The sequence below is a fragment of the Rhea pennata genome, chromosome 13 (genome assembly GCF_028389875.1).
Source record: "Rhea pennata isolate bPtePen1 chromosome 13, bPtePen1.pri, whole genome shotgun sequence".
In the NCBI taxonomy this organism is placed as follows: Eukaryota; Metazoa; Chordata; class Aves; order Rheiformes; family Rheidae; genus Rhea; species Rhea pennata.
Genome location: NC_084675.1, coordinates 13,489,809 through 13,507,900, shown reverse-complemented (window position 1 = coordinate 13,507,900; position 18,092 = coordinate 13,489,809). Strand labels below are relative to the sequence as shown.

General features: G+C 34.4%; 1 protein-coding gene across 1 annotated transcript in view; it reads left to right on the top strand.

Moving 5' to 3' along the window:
- The window catches only part of LOC134146046 (transcription initiation factor TFIID subunit 4-like), a 150,178-nt gene that overhangs the window by 78,275 nt on the left and 53,811 nt on the right, over positions 1–18,092 (top strand). Inside the window, exon 13 of the mRNA XM_062586179.1 lies at positions 984–1,040. Coding sequence (XP_062442163.1) covers positions 984–1,040 — 57 coding nt within the window. The remainder of the gene's footprint in view (positions 1–983; positions 1,041–18,092) is intronic.

The window sequence follows — 18,092 nt, the reverse complement described above, 5'->3', positions numbered from 1 at the left end:
CAAAATAATTATATCTTTCAGGTATCAGGGACAAATGTTTTCTGTGGATATCACAAGTTTTGTTATCTTACAACTTTTTTGTGTTTACTTTTTGTGAGTACTGACCAATCATGCTATTAGAAAAGTGTGATAATACATGTATCATCTGCCTCTGGAATTCTGAATTCTATCCATTTGAGTATATTTAGTGAACATAAATAAAATTTTTTAGATGCTAGTTTTAACATACAGTTATAAAACAAACTGAAGAATTATATCTGAAGAAATGTACTGTCCTGGGTTGTTAGTACAGTTAATTAGTCATTAATGGATATTGAGAGCTATTCTTTCTATTTTTGAGGGGGAAAAAACTACAAAAGTTGTCACTTAGCAGTATATCTCCCGTTTAAAAAATGACAACATTAATATTAATAGCAGTGCATGAATGAATTGAACTTAATATGTATTTCAATACTGTACACAAAGTAAGTTCATACAGATAAGAACATTTTTATTGTGAAGGTTTACTATTTCAGAAGGTGACTTTACAACTGTTTCCTGCAGGTTTTTTGTCTCTTGCTGTACCAACAACTGAAGAAAGAGCTTAGTTGCAATCAGTAATTTTTTAAAAATACAGTTGACTGTGAAGAGTTTAAATTAAAAAGATCAGATAATGGGAAGAGTGTCACTTCCATTCTCAGATCTTTAAATTTTGTATTTGTAGTAAATAACTGAAATCCAAACCTGTATGGAAACTTTAGAATTGGCAGAAGCATAATGTTTTTTTTTAATTTAAACTTAGTGTAGATTTTACTTGCATCTGAATATTTAACAGTCTTTTGGGTGAGGCCTATGGGTTTGAAATTGCGTGTCTATGAATTTAAGCATCCCATCTTTAACAGTTTGTATCCTGTTCCCTTTGCTATTTTTTAACTTACTGCAACAGATGAGAGGATCTTAAACCATCTGTTAACCTTTTTTCCCCATTTTTTTTCAACATGTAGAGTCGCTCAAGGCAAGAAGACCCAGAGCAAGCTAGACTGAAACAAAAAGCAAAGGAGGTAAGCAGAGTTAGAGATCATTACACTTGACATTTCAAGGCTTGAACATATTAATTTTTTATGTCTTGCTACTTGTATATCGTTAATAAAAATCTGACTAAAAACTTTTTAGGATGTATTTGTTGCTTTGCCTTTGATCTTAATGTTTGCAAACTAATACATTAATACATGTGAAGCCTAAGGAGATTTTATAAGAGAATATTTCCATACATTACATTTTCATTTCCATTTTAGGTAGCTGTAGCTTTTGTTGGGTTGTTGATGACAACGGCATTAGATTTTGGAGGAAAATAGATGCCTTTGTCTTTTTGTAAAATGTCACTGTCTTAGAAATGTGTTACTTTAGTTAACTATTTGATTTGGTAAGTCTTTCATGTAATGGTATTGCTAGATATTTCTGTCTACAGTGTAGTTTAGAATGCTATTTATTCAGTCTAAATTACAATAACCTAAAAATTATCAAATAATTTCAACTCAAGTTTTGCTATGTTTGTCTAAGGGTAACATTGAGTACCTTAATTTGCTGTGAGTGAGTGGCTTCCTTTGCTTAAGGCATCTTATGGCTTAAGATCAGGTGGTAGCTTACTTAAGTTAGAAAGACCTAAAAACTCTATCAAGGGAAAGCCATTTATATTAAAAAAAAAAAAAATCAGTAGCATCATCTTTGGATAATAGGAATAATGCCTTAGAAGGTAATATGTATGTAAAAATGCAAATAAAAAGTACTTTTCTATTGGCATCTTTTTCTGGTTTTGCTTTGTTTTTGGCAGTATTTTATTGTTCTGTTAGCAATACAGATTTTGTATATGAAACGGACAAAAAATTTGAAGTACATAGATGAGTTTATTTGTCTTTTCTGATTATGTGATTAGGCAGTAAGACTTGTCAAAGTGAATTCATGTAAACTTTAAACCATAAGTGTTTCCAAAGCTAGTATTAAAGAGAAATAGAATAATCAAGTTATTTGACTGGAAAAGACCCGGGATTGTAATGCTACTAAAATTTACTGTGTGGACAGAATATACAAAGGACAAATTAGATTTGAAAATACGTGAAAATGATTGATGGCAGGGAAATGTAGCAAAACTTACTGTTGAGCTGAGAACTAGGGCTACCATGTTGTTGGAAATGAAAGCAATCTAGAAATAAATGCATTTTTTGGTGCAATACCAATCTCTCTGTATTTCTGTTAATTCTTTTTGCTCATTGGAAACTTGAGGAAGAAAAAGTAAACAACAGGGCTAGTAAAAACACATATTTTTGTAATCAGAATGAAATAGTGGTTCTCTTTATAGGTGTGATACAAGACTTGCTGTCTAGCCACTATTTTTCCTTTTGTATTTAATAAATGCAGGAGTAGCTCTTCCTTTATGAAAAGTCAGGATGTTCATATAAGTTGTATTCCTTATCCACTAGAGGGAGTGATGCTGTGCTGACTTGTGAATAAAAATATATGAAATGTATTTTAAGTAGCAGTAATAGTGATATTAATAAAGAGTAGCAAATATTTTAGTGGTAATCTAATTAAAATGCTTGGATCAAACTTGTATAAGATTTTTAAGTCATAGTTTTCCTGGATATGATAACTTGTTTGAGTAAATATAGAATAAATTCTAGGTTTTCTGTTGTAGAGTACTGCACTCTATTCTTTTGTATGTTAACCCTGCCTTTTTTCCCACTCTTCTAATGAAAGTGTGTAATTTGCTGGCTTGCTGCCTCTCTCTGAAGTTACACTTCATTCTATATATTTGAAACCGTAGGAAGTACATGTCTTTCTCTGTTATTAGTAATTAGGGTTCTGAAATTTTCTTCAGATGATTCAGAGAATTTTGCCTAAAATATTTAAATATATTTCACAAAAAAAATATTCTTTTACATTAACTGTTAGAAAGGGGGGAGAGGAAGTGGAACTAGCAAGATTTTAGTTTAATATTCTTTATGGTTTTTTTTCTGCGTTGAATACTGAATGTATACTGATTCACTCACTGCTGAAATGAAAAATCACCAATTTTATATTTCAAAAGATTCATTAGCAGATGGTGTTTGAGGTGGCTTTGTTTTCTGAAGTTAAGACTTTTGATCAAAATGTGCAAGTTTCAAAACTTTACTGCCAACTGGCAGTCAAGAGTACTTAAGTGTGTTTATGACCCATAACTGAAAGGCAAGTTGAGTTTATTCCAGATTTTATGTAAGGTGACGAATATAATACAATTAGCTTTAATAATTAGCTGAATTTGAAGGTATACTTCATGATGTCCACAATGTCTTGCGTATTGCCTGAAGACCCTTGTTGCTCATGTATTCTTCTGGCCAGCAGTAAAGTGGCTACTAGCAGCTAATGCTTTAAAAAGCAAGAGTAATGCTTTGAAAAGCAAGAAGAAGACATCCAAGACATTTGCAACACTTTGTAGCTTGTGTTATTTATTGACATGATTGTGAGACGGTTGTTTTTTCTAATCAGGAAAGCAGTTGATAATTTCTTTATTATTTTCTGAAAATTGATGATGTTTCAGACTTTGCAGTGTGCCTGCATTTCAACAGTGATGCTTCTGCATTCCTTCTGCTAACCAAGCAGTCTGCAATGAGATCCTTATTCAAAGCTACACCCTGAGTCCTTGCCAGGTAGAAATGGTTGAATATCTAAAGCAAAAGTAACCAAAATATGAAGCCTAGGAAAGAGAATATAGACCATAATGGGGAGAACACTGGACCAAAGTGAGCTCAAGAAACATGAAATACATGCTGAAGACAAAAGTCTGAGGGAAGGGCATGAAATACAAAAATAAACCATTTCAAATTTCTCTAAGAAAAAAAGTATTAAGAACATTGAAAAAGCTCCAGAAAACATTGTCCTGGAGAGCAAAATAAAGGTACTGGTATAGGGATAGCAGTACAATAGGGAAAAGAGCAGACTAGCAAAGTCTATACATTCCAAAACATTCTCTTTTATGGACATTTTGGAATCTTTAATTCCATAGTGTTCTGGTTTTTGTCCTAATTTAAAAGAAAATTTTTAGGTTATTTTCTTTCACAGACCTACTAACCATAGAAACTCTCCTTCTTTCTTTTGCTGTCATCAAGAAAATATGCAGGGAGGTCAGTATGTCCTTTGAACAGATTTAGAAATGAATTTGTTAGGGTGAAGGTTATTTTATTTTTTGTTCAGTAGCTCTATCTTATTCCATTTAGTAGCCAGTCTTCAACCTAGTCCACATATTATTTAAACCAAACTGGCATAAATCAAGCTTAAATTGCCATTAAATACTTACCAAAACAAACAAAAGGTCCGTCTGCATATGGCCTTATTGCAGAGCCTAGACATAACAGTAAGATTTCATTCACACACTGTCATGCACTGTTTTAGTTAAGTCAGTGCAAGCCCACTCTGATTTCCATTTGATTGACTTATTTTGCTTTCACCTAAACCTGTTTCAAGTGGTCTTGACTGAGGGCAATAGGAGGTGCCTTTGGGGGTTTTGTGTTGCTTAAAACTACCTATTTACTTTCACACTTCTAGTTAAACTTTCCAGCAGCTTTCCATGTAGGGCTGTAGATGGTGATGTCTGTTGTCAGAGTATATTGCATGATTACTTTAATGGTAAACCTATTTAATAAACAAGTGAAAAATATTTCCAATGGAGACTATTTCATGAAAAATGCTACTCTTTGGCTGTTACTTGTTACACTGTTTTGTAAAAAATTCTGTAACACTTGCCTATCAGTGTAACTTAGTATAGGAAATAGCGTCATTTGTAAGTAGAGTGTACTGCATATTGCCTGGTTAAAGCTTTGAAAATCAGGTTTTAGAAAATACATAAAACAGGCCATTTAGGAATAGCTCAAGACTGGGAATAATTGAGTCAATGTCTAGTAATTAATAATATAAATGATTTAAAAGAAAGAGGAGGTAAGATCCTAAACATACTTTCCATCATGGATAGTTTTCTACATACTCAGTATCTGTTGGCTAAGAATTTTTTAAATTAAAAGTGAAGTAGCTGAGTTTGTAGATCCTAAAAGATTAACTTGGTTAAAATCTTTGTGTCATCACCAACCAAGAATATTGCATAATAATAAAAACTTAAACCAGACGCCATAAATGTCTGGGCATGTATCCAGGACCTAGATCAGTTTAGATAACGCCCAGTGGAATCTGTTCTCCCATGTACTCTTTAACCATGCAAGTGAAATCTCTAACCTGATGACATTCATAATAGTGGTCTCATTCATTCTGAGAGAAGACAGCAGAGAATTGCGTTTATAGACCTTTAGCAGTGCCGAAAGCCCATCTTTTAAAGATCTGAAGCAGCTCTTTAATAGTGATATGTATTTAAGCTGCGTACAGTAGTGGCTGTTACACTGGCTGTGGCTTTGGGAGTATCCTTTTTTGGCAGGTCTTGCGTAAGCAGACAGTGGGCAGCTTCCTTCTGTACTCCCTGGCGTAGTTACACTCACTAAATTATAGCGATACCTGCTCCATTTGAGTGCTGTCGTCCTGTCTGTGTCTGCAGTGTCTTCTGTGACAGGAGCCTTAATGAGCCTTATTCAGCTAATTTCTAGGCTTTGAAACATACTCTTTGGGGAGGTGCACACACAAGCAGTGGGCAGTTAAGAGCTATATACATATAGATAGATTAAAAAGCCATAGGATTCATCTCTTCCCTCCCCTTAAAAAAATTTTAAAAATTGGTACATCATAGGATGTACTTTTTATGTGACTTTAACAATACCTTAAAATTTTGAAATTCTGCACAAAAAAGTAGAATAGCAGAAATACTAAAAGTCCAGTTCAGCATCATATATTTTACAATTAGATTATAAAAAATTTTACGCTAAGTAATTTGTTGGCACCACATCTTTAATTATTTATCAACTCAGTAGGAGTGGTTTCTTGTAAAATACTTAAATAATAGTTTACTGCAGTTATCCTTGCTTTCATAGGGCATAACTGAAAGTGAAAAACAAATGAAAAGCTTTTTATTTGGTTTGGTAAGCTCATTTATTCACCTTTTAAGCCAAACCAGAATATCAAAGACTGTGTTACTAGTGCAGAATCTTTCTTGATGAGAGGTCTAAAAGAAGTTTTCTATTTTATCATGCCTGACATAATATTGATTCAAAATGAACAATCTTCTCTTTGAGAGGATTCTTATAAAACATTCCACTGAGAAATTGAACTTCTGGACAGAAAATAAATTTAAATTAAATTTCCATTTAGCACTCTGACCCATCTAAGGGTCAGTAGACGGAAGGAAGGAAAAGCTAAGAAATATGATACCTGAAATAATAATACCGCAACATTTAGGCAGTAGGGATGCCTCAGAACTGGGTTGTTTCATAACTATTTTTCTGCATCAGGTTACCAACACTACAACTGTCTTACAGAAGCATTTTGCCAATACATGTGAAAGATTGGATAACAGAGACAGAACGTTGTTTGCACTCCCCTAACTGTGGGTTTGTTTATATCAAGAAAAATGCTTAGACTTTGCCATACACCTATGCCATGGGATTGGACTCTCTTAACTTTCTACAGCGTTAGTAAATTTTAACTAACTTTTAATTCTGCTGCGTGTGAAAACAGTACATTTAAGTAAGGAACTTTTATATGAATAAAATTATTGTGACTTTAGAGTACAACCTTTTTCCTGAAGTTATAAAGTTGTTGCAGTGACTTTAAATGTTAGTATAAACTTATATCTGAGAAAGAAGTGGTCCCGTCTGCTACGAGTTAGGATGCTTTCATGAAAATCCTGCTAAACTATCACAGCTTTTTGTTACTTATATTTTTCCTTTTGAGTAGAGATTAATTCAGAAGTACAGAGATATTATGATAACAATCACAAATTTTTGTAAATGGCACTGATTATGAACTCCAGGGAAGGACAGGGAGAGATATGTTTGGATATTCAAATACTGCTACAGCAGAAACAATGTTATCTATAACTAGCCTTATATTGCAGGTGAATTTCCATGTGTAGATCTTCAAAATTTCATGGATATTGCAAAAACATTTCCTGTGTTTCCAAGGATAAAGTATTGCTTTGCCTGGAATTCTACAAATGCTTATGAACAACTTCTTGCAGTCTTACTATTCTGCAGAACTGTTTGCATAATTTTTTGTAAAATTGAGGACCATGACACTTCCAACTTCTATTGCTGTGCTTAGAGCAGAAGTGAAGGCAGTTATTTGGCTGAAGATGGAGTGTGGTGTTACACTGGCTGCACAGAGAGTCAGAAAACTGGGTAATTGAAGGGAAAACGCTAGGGGATCAAAGGAATACTTTCCAACTGAGTCAAACAAATCATTTTATTTCTGCTTTGGTAAAATGTATATTAACTGAGTTGAGCCAAGAGCTAGACTTTTTTTTCTTTCTTCTAACCCAAATTTTTTGCAAGATTACCTCATTAATCTAGGAGAAATCTAAATTAAATTCAGTCCTGTCCAACATAATAATTTCCTTCTACAAAATCAAATCGATGGAGTTTCATAGCGATACATGATTTTTGTCTACATATAGTGCCTAGCTCTTGTTTAGTTAATATAAATGCTCATTTTTGTGAGACTGATTATTACTTATTTGCTTTTAGCATTCTAAAAGCAAATGGTGTTTTACTGATCTAAAAGCCAAATATATGACTTAAGGATACTTCTTTACAGTTTGAATCTAAGAACATTATATTTTTATTTTTGTTTATACTTGTTTCTTAGAAAGAATTTCTTAGATCTTCATTTGACTGTTATTAGAATTGCATACAGATTTTAGTGCAATGCATGTGAGAGATCATGTGTTGTCATATTGACATTTAGACTCTAAAAAAAATATATTCCAGTGCAGCTGATCCAAATACTGCAAATATATTAAGAAAAGCTTTTGAGGGCAATTCAGACTGATTTTTCCAGTCATTGATACTATTTTTAAAAAATTATCTCTGATTGCAAATTTTAAATATTTCAAGATCCTTATTTCTTTATTGGAAAAGCTTAGCTTTATCAATTAGCAAGATAACACTGGAATCACATAACCAAAAATAAATCAATTTTTTACTCTCTTTACTTGAAGAATGTATTCTTTTTTTAAAGAAAATATCTTAAAATAAATATTTCTTAGATATTTCCAAGCCAGAAAGCATGCATACACACATACACACACACACACACACACACACACACACACACACACACACACACATTTACTATTCAGGTTTAAAGACTGAATTTTTCTGCTTGTATTTTGTTTGTATTGTGATATCTTACAAAGACACATACCAGATTTCAGAGTCTTCTGGGTATTTATAAACAAATGTAAATGTGATCCTTATTTTAGAAAACATGGACTAAAGCAGAATAAAATGTGGCAGGTGGATATGAAAACAAAAGCTAAAAATAGCAGATTATGCAACTACTTCATAAATTAGATAAGGGCACAATTTGATGGTTTCATCGGAAAGCTAATTTATTTCCTCTTCCTTTCTTTCATAAATCAGCAGTGATGGCTAGACAGTCGAGCATTGTTGGTTGTTTAGCTGGTATCTTGTGTCTGCCAAGGTAAAATGATTCTAGAAGAGGTACCTGGATGATAGCAGCCTTCAAATTAACACAGTGGCACTATAATTTCTTTAAATTTTGTATGTCAGTGTATCTGTACTGATGCAGTCTGCTGTTTGAGGCATTAGCAGCTATGTAAGCAAGTGAAATACACTGACGTTTTAACCGTTTTGCGAAAAGGTTTCCATGTGGCTCTGCTATTGGAAGAGAATTTGGGGACATTAAACAAGTAAGAGTTGTATCTGTTTGTAAAAGTTAGTTTTTCTTTTCTGGATTACTACTTGTGTTCACAACTTTCCCAAGAAATTCGAAGTAGTTTTGTACACAAATTTTTCAGCAAAACCAGTGAAGAAGACCTATTTCCAAATTAGAATTTAGTTTTGTTTTAAAAAATAGTTTGTTTGTAGGTGAATATTTCCCAAAGAACAATAGCTGTTACAAATTCTGCTCTACTTTTTGTATTTTTTCTTCTTAACTGAAAAGGAGATGAGAGAGAAGAAATCAATTTCTGTCATTTAAATTATCTTCTAGATTGTATACACACCACTAGAATCCTGCCTGATAGAAGATTATGATCACAAGAAGTCTCGTTATGCTGTGGCAGAACTACTTAAATATGAATTTCCAGAAATTTGGTTTAGAATGAAACATGTTTTTTTGTGAAGAGTCTTTAGAAAAATTTGTCATGTTTTATTTTAAATCTTGCCAAAATACTCCAGGAGGAACTTTTTGATGTAAAAGTAATTTTTGGCTTTTCTACTACAGGAAAGTAATAGGAGAAATTCTACCCTTCAGATCCCTTGAAGGTTTCTTTCTCCCTCTGTAGGATGGTATAGGTGGTATTGCTTCTGGATTTTCAGGCACTGTGAAACAAGTGGCAGTTGACAACCCCCTTGTTCTATGCACTTTTGAGTGCACAGATGAGTGAGGTCAATGAAGAGATAAGGAAGTGGCTTGCTTCCGCCTTTGTGGTCAGGGATTTGGGATAAATGTGGTTTGGCTTTGCCTCTCCTCAGTAGCAACAATTGCATACAAAGGTTCCACGAGAGGTGGTGTGGAGTGCATTCAACTCCACTTCCTTCTCCCAGGCATTTTTTTAATATAAATAAATATAAATAAATAGGCAAACACATATACACACAAATATATACATATATATCTCAGACCAGTTCCTGTAAGGAATATGTCAAGATTCTCTTTCTGTGTCAGTGTTATTTTCTCTAATTACGTGTCTTCCTCAAGTAGAAACATCCTGGTAAAAACACTCTGGCATAGCCAGAAATCCCAGAGATTTATTTGGAACAAGACATGAACGTGGAAAAATCACGGAACTCTGTTTTCTGTGAGTGCTGCAACAGATTTATTTCCCTGCTGATCTGGCAAAGTAATAGTGCTTTAGACTCTTGAATATTGCCTGCCTAATAAGTAGAGGGCAGCAAATGTCACCCATGCCTTGTTGTCAGAACCTGAATAGGTTGCTCGGACAACATTATAAATGATTAGATGTTCTGGTCCCTTAGTCAAGGCTGCCCTGCTATACTGACGCTTACATGGGGAGGTCAAGGTGTACTTAAGCTTCAATCTGCAGGGCAAGTTTTCCCCCCTCCTCTGTATGCACATTGGTTCCTTACTCCAAAATAAACCTGAATGAGGGTTTTAGTTCTGCCGCTGAGCTAACATGTTTGTAAGCCCTGTTTGGCAGCCTCCTCGTGCCTTAGGCAGCACACAGCTGCCAGCTTTCATCTGCCCCCAGTTCCTCCAGGCACTCCAAGTCACATGATACAACCTAAGGGCAATGAGACGCACCTAGTAAATCTTCTGTTCCTCTGCCCACTCAGTCTGGGCGCTGCACATTGCACCGGCAGCAGGCAGCTGGCCATCAGCAATCAGCTGCATACCTCCTGCTGACAAATCTTCAGGCACTTCTTTTGTGCAAGACCCACATACAAAGATCTAGTTGTGGTCCCCACGTCTGTCTGTCTACTTGCCTGTTACAGTCTGGAAGGGTTGTTGCGTGCTCTGTCATTTTGCAATAGGAGGACGTAGTTTTGCCATTCATACACTTGGTAGAACATAGTGGATTGCTTAAAATCTCTGCTCTGTTTCTAGCCTGTTAGAGGAAGATGAAAGAGTTCATGAGAGCAGAGTTGAAACTGAAGTTGGAACTGTAGTGGTAAAATTTTTAAAGGGGTAATTTAAAACTTCCTTGCCAGTACATTTTTGAGTTGAAATATGTGCATATAATGCTTCTGTAATTTATAATATATATGAGACTTTAATTTTTACAGACCTCTTGAAGAATGTTTTATTTAACAGATTGTGCAGTCAGTACAAAGTAATCTGATTCTGTAAATCTGCTTTGTAAAGGCATACTATAATTTTCCCACAAGGTTCTTCAGCATCTCCTGAATGTCAGTGTGTGTGTTAAGATGTGACAATTAGTTTATGTCCTTATGTATATACGTGTTGTGGAGCAATATGTGACCGGTAGCTTTGTTGTCAGTGTCAGGTAGTATAATAAGATACAGTTTGAACTACTGAATCTTTAATACAGTCAACAGTAGGGTAAAAAGTGCCAGTTTTGACTTAGTAAATATTAAACATTTCTGTCTGGATTTAGATTTATCTGCATAGCTTTCTCATAAACTGCAAGCCAAGTGGTTGGTCAGTAATAGGGGTAGAGGTCATGAAAGATGTTTTTGCTTCTGTTTCCTGTTGTTTAGCTTTTTATTAAGAATATTTTGTGTCAGCCTGTGAGTCTACTGATAGTTACATCACCTTAATTAAATAATGAGATACTGCTCAACATACAGTTAAAACAAAACGTATTTCCCCCTCTAGTTATAGTATTTTTTAAAATAAATAAAATCCACTACTGTCGTTCGTAATGTAAACAGTACATTCTTTTCCCCCTCAAATATGTTTACTAAAAGTGGATATGAAAAATTCTAAAACGTAGATTTTTGAAAGGTATTTTTAAGGTTATTGGGCCATGAGTAATGATTTATAAGACTTCTGTTTTCATTTAATTTTGAAAGTTGTTGCTAAATTTGCAGTTAACTTCCAGATTTTCATGAGCACTAGTCAAAATGATGTGCGTGGGATTTTCCATAATGGGAAAGCATGCTGTATATTTGTGCTGGTGACTCTCAGTACACTTAGCTGTTACAACTTCCGTAAAACTGATCGCTCAGTTTTCTGTAGGATGGAAGTGAAGCAAACTGAAAAACAGTGTGATACAATTACAGTTCAGAGGTCTGTAGACTGTGCACAACCATGCAAAAATCTACATAAACATTTTGAAAATGGAGTGTGCTCTCTTACACTTCCATGTCCTTTCCTCTCAGAAGTTATTAATCTATTTATATTCAGAACAGAAATTTTTGGCTTCTTCAAACAGAAACAAAAACATGTACATTTCTGAAGTTCTCTCTCAATCTTCTTCTTCAACGGACTACTGGTCTTATTATTTTTTAAAGGTTTTTTTGCCCTCTCTGGCCAAAGGTTGTATTCATACATCAAGGCATGTGAAAGTCTATGAATTTCCCAAAAGGTAAGATTAAACAATATCTAGCTGTCAAGAAGTGCACATAATATCTGGCAAACATACCGGACAAGTCAAGTAGGCTTTAGGGAGGCGTGAAATACTCAAAATGGAAATTGGGCAGAACATAACTGAAATCAAGTATTAACTGTATTCAGGAAGACAGAAGAGAGGGAGGGAAGATTTTCATTTTATGAGAAACTTATAATGAAAGTGAGACTGATCGGATTTTTAGGAGAAATAGGAAAATTCTGTCTATTCCTTTCAAAATCTTATTTTGGTAGTGATAGTTTTCTTGATCTTACTTCAGAGAAAACACTTGGAGATAGAACAGGCTTTTTGTGTTTCGGAAACTTATTCTGTCTTTAAAAAATGGTGGTTTATTGTTGTATTAACAAAGCTTGTTATTTTAACATTTCTGCATCTAAGAGTTTAGCAAGAAAGTTGTTCATTTCCAATGGCATGTTACCTCCACCCTACTGGAGGAAAACTGAGTGATGAGGTGGCAAAAAGTAGCCAGTTGGTCCTATTGGTTTATCATTTTATGACAGAGGCTGATTTTTAGGGCAGTGTTTAGATTTTGGAAACCTTTGGTATCTGTTTTCCTAAGAAGGCCTTAGTCTTGAGGCAGCCCAGCACGTTGTGCCTCTAGTGGACGTTTGCCAGTTCTGGAGAAGTGAGACGGTGTCCCCAGAATAGGGTGCGTGTAGCACGTATAGAGATATCAGCTATGTCTTACTGTGACAGGTAATGATTAAGGAGGTTATTGAATATAAATTGCTACTTCGCTGTCTAAGCTGCTGTTTAATTTTTTTAGTCAAAACACTTTCATGTGTTTTGAAGCTTCCTGTTCTGAAACCGAGGAAGTCCTGTGTTCAGCAAAACTGTTCGCTGTTTTAGTAATGGTCCCTCATTAGCAGCTACCGCCTTTCCCTCCTTAAGCAATGCTTTGGGGAAATTTCTTATTTACTAGTGTGCCAAACATAAGTATGGGATGATGTTTTTGCCCTCTGTTCAAGAATATAAATTGTCATTAGATTATCCTGTAAATGTTTGCATCTTTTAGCTTTTTTTCCTTTTTAATGTTCTGAGGTGAAATCGAGATACAGCAATATAGACTTCCAGCTTGAATGGAAGATAGCTAAAGAACATGAAGCTACACTAGTTAGCCCTCTAAACCTCTCTGGTTTAGTTTCAGGTTAAAAGCATGTACCTTATTTTAGGTTACAGAAATGAAATTAGGCTCCAAGACTGTGCTAGAGATGCAGCCTCTCACAGGAGAAGGGTAATGTGAGATAATGAGAGAATCTTTGGCAGTTTTCTGAAAACAGCTGTTAGTCCCAGTTTAGTCAAAATTTAGTCTGGGATTTATACAGAAATAAAATACTCTGTGCTATTAAGTTGAGCTTGTGTGTGTTGTATGCAGATGATTGTCAGTCCAAAGTGGTGGAGTTTTGGTCATATGTGATAACATTCTGCTCTGTATTTTTTGTTTTGGATAGAGAGCAATTTTAATACATACTTAAATATCTTGCAAGTTGTTGTGTTATAAATTTGTCATACTATGATGATTCTATGTTGATTATACAATAGGATGATTTCTGTGATCTCCTTGATTATACCTCTAAAAATTTAGTAAATACACATTTCCTAAATATCCTCAGGTAATTCTCACTGACATGTTAAAGTAAAATTCCTGAGTAAATAATGCTCATCTACGCATCTATCTATATAGAGAGATCAGCTCTGGTAAAGTGAACTTTGAAAAACAAATTCCCCAGCCGTGACGTTGGAGTGGAGAAGGAATGCCTGTCATCGTTTGGAAATGCTAAGCGGGGAGACTGTGGTGAATAATTGGGTGGCCTGAGTGTTTTGTCTAAGAGATTATTATTTTTGCCCTGTTTGCTTCCTAGTGCCTTTATCCCGTCTGTCACTTTTTAATTTCTGTTCATAGCGTTAAAAATGCTGGAAATTGAATTCTTCTCTGTCATACTGTTGTAACACTGAAGCAACTCCACTGGCATCAGTGGCAGTGTTCAAAACAGAACAGAAATGGCCCCTCTAGTGTTAGATATAGTCTCTTATCAAAACATTACGTACAGACTATTGTGATTTATTGTTGTCAGCTAAATTTAATATACTTAAATGTAAATTTTTTTGTAATTGTGTATGTAAAATGATCTGTATTTATGTATACAATTTGAAAAATCAACTCAATTCTGTGATTTTTTTTTTAATTAGTTCCTCTATTAGCATACTTAGCATATTTTTTTCAGTCTGCTTACACTGGTTGTGTTATTTAAGGTGCGAAGAAATACCTGAAGCTTTTTAATGCACCAAATCTTTTTATTTTTGCAGCAGTTTTGCATTTAATTACAACTGTCTTTGATAATAAATTATGTGTCAGAGCTTTTAATGTATTTTATAAAACAAAAGTCCTTTGCTAAATTGGTTACTGAAACAATAAGCGTTTGTGACAGGTTGTTTGCTGAATACTTCCTCTGTGCATATGGCAGATCATAGTTCAGTTGTTAGCAGATTATCCACTGTGCCTTGATCTTAAAAGCAGATACTACCTAGCCTGTGTTTAAAGCTGCTCTGCACTGTCCTAAGAATGGTTATGCTGAGAGGGATCTAGGAGAACCTAGGGAAAGTTCACATATATAAAGAAAGAAAATGAACACAACAAGTAGCTTGTAGTGATTTCAGCTTTCTGTTCATGTTATGTAGTGTTTTTTTATTGTGAAATCTTCCACAGAATTTAAATCTGCTTTGAAGCAGTAGTGAATTAATCAGTTTTGTAATAGGATGTTGTTAAATATTCTTCAATTTTATAGCTGAAAAAAGAGCCTTTTAAGGCATGTAGAACTGTCATTGCTTAAGGACCAGTATTTAAATGCCATATTTTTAAACCTGTGGTGGTCAGAAGAGTGAGGTGGTTTGGGGTTTTTTTTGTTTGTTTGTTTTGTTTTGTTTTTAAGACATCAGTATTTTGAATATCAATCTGAGAATATAAGGGAATTTTACCCAGTTAGAAGAGCAAAATCTGGATACTTGTTTTTAAGACTGTGAGGAAGAGGAAGCTGTCATAAGGAGATAATCTGTAGTTTTGCTCACTTACTATAATGTACCAAAGAATAGATAATGAAGAATATAGTGGATTTTTTCTGTGAAGAATTACAGTCTGCTGTTGATGACATCCATTTTAGACTTCCAATATGTTGGAGGATGATGAAGTTCTAAATCAAAGGTTCATTTTGAAATAAATAGAAAAGGAATTAAAATCCTATGTGCTGTTTTGGAGAGAGAGAGAGTTTTTGTGAGAATAGCAGAGGGAAGAGTGAAAGCCTGAAAAATACGTTACTTGAAAAGTTGAATGTAAGGAGGTACATTTTAGGTCATCTCTTTTGTTTTTTAATGCAAATCTCATTCTTTGATTATTTACTTTTATTATTTATTTATCCTTCTATACAAAAGTTAGAAATTTTTACCTATTAGGAATGTAGGCATTTTTATAATGCAAAGCTGAATAATAATGAAAGTGCAACTATACTACTCTTTTCATCTTGTAATGATAAAGGATTTAAAGAAAAAATAGTTTTGAATGAAGTGAATTAATTGGAGGATTCTTAAAATGTTAAGCTTAATGCAACTGCTGTTCTTTAAAGCTGGAAAAAACAAGAGAGAAAGCAAATAATGCCCCTTAAGCAGATGCTTATTCGTATAAGGTAGCTACTCTTTGATTTTGGAGAGGTGGTGTGACTTACAGTTGGAAACCTTGATTTATTGTGTCGTTATTTATGTCTGCAATAAATGAGCTATAAGCATAAAACATGAAAAAGAAAATTAGGTATTACACTAGTTCTCTTACTTTTTGTAGTTTATTTACATGAAATATACATTTTTTTAATGGCATGTTGCTGTGCCTTTTGTTGACCATATCTGTACGCCAGGTCTGTCTGCTTGTTTCCATTGGCTTGTCATGTTCACTAATTAGGGAACTGCTGCATGATTCACCTTGTTAATTAGAGGGACTTGCACACAAAGGCCCTTCGGGCAGTGCGAAAGAAGAGCCTAGCACTAGTGCCCTGAGAAAGCTACAGCCTGTGAAGTAATTCTTCTCATCTACCTTCTATTTTTTATTTGAAATGAATAAATCATTGAGATTTTCCTTGTGGAGTGAGAATGCAAGAATTCACATCTTTGTAAGATGTAAATTATATGTGATCAATAGAAGGGATGACTACTGTATTGTACTTACAAGATTCCCTAATTTACTACTTGTCAGTGTATGAAAAATTGCTTGAAATATTTTGTCCCCATACTGGTATTTTGTTCCCTTGATCTGCAGGAGAAATGAGCAGTAGCAGCTTTTCTATAGTTAAATCTAAAATAGAGAAGATGTAGATTATTTAAATTCCAAGCTTGTTTTGCATCCCCAGTGGAACTTCCATTTTTCAAGTGAGCCCCCAGTGCTACCCCCACAACGTTTCATGGGGAGAAGGTGGGCGTCTGGCTAGTTTTGTTCCTGAAGTTGCTTTGCCTCAAATCTCACTTTTGAAAAGAGTAGCCTACTTGCTATATTGTGTATTCTTAAGTTGAATATAGGTTCAGAATAAATTAAAATTGTTTTTGTCATGTCACTTAGACTTGATCAAACCATGATCCAGACTGCAAAAAAGGATTTTGCATTAAAAGTGCACAACCATTCTCTACACTACCCATTTTCCATCTGTTTATAACACTTTAGAAATTAACTTCAATGACATTCTCTCTAACTATTTGATTAAAATTACTTATTATAGCCAAATGATTTTTAGTAGATTGCCACATTTTCCTCATTTTCTCAAATGAGACTGGCAGTTTAAAGATGCAAATTTCCTCCAAGAGTGGTAGGGAGCTGGTATCAAAATCTGGACATTTTTGAATAGTCTAGTTAATAAAGCCTCTTACTGGAATTTGTTGTTATTTAGTATTTAAAATGTACTTTATGTTTCTGCTGTTCTAAAGTTTTGTAGTAATGGCATATAGGCAGAGAAATTTTACAGAACATTTGGAAGTATTTAATTTTAAAAATGGGGAAAATGCTTCATGCAGTCCTGAGGTTTTATGGTGCAACAACCTCTCTATGTTAATTTCCATGAAGTCAAGATCATCCTACATATCTCAGTCTTCAGTTGACTCCGCTGGCATACTAAGCAAGAACATACTTTCTCTATAATTTTGATGTAATTTTGGCATGCTAGTTCATAATTATTTCTGATTTCAAGTGTGTGTAGATGTAATAGAAATAGTAGTAATAAAAGGCTATACTATACTGCCAAAAAACTCTTGATGGGTAGGGAAGAGAAGACCATGCAGATAAAATTCTTTGGTCAGTCAGAGTCTTGTAATACTAATGAGTACAGCAGGCATAAGCAGAGAAGTTTTAAATATCCAAGTAGCTATTGTACTACTCAGATTCATAAAATGAAAGATTCTTCAGATACTCAAGGGATATTTTCCAAAATATTAGCTTTGGGGATAGTTGGATGTCCAAAAAATAAAACAGTTGAAACGTGTTCTAGCGCAACCCTTAACTCTATCTTACAGTAAATGACATAACTACTGCGGATTACTGCGTGCACTCCAGCTCCAAGTGTGGGGAGCTGGTAGAGAGCTTGGTCATGAGGTTCATCTGAGCCTCATATTTTCCAATGTATGATTTGAAAAAAAGCACAGCATGTTTTGTTGCTTGAGGTTTTCATCTCGTTATCTCAATGTACTCAACATATGTTTCCATCAGAGCTCCCTAACTAAAAGCACAGCTCTTCATAACTCCAGTCTGTAGCTCTAGACTTGACCCTCACTGATACAGATTTTTGCTGTGTTTTATGTTTCCTGATCTTCATTAAAGCATCATTTCACATAGTAGCTTGTTTCAGAAGGAAAGGAGAACATCTCAGAAATCTCAGGGGAA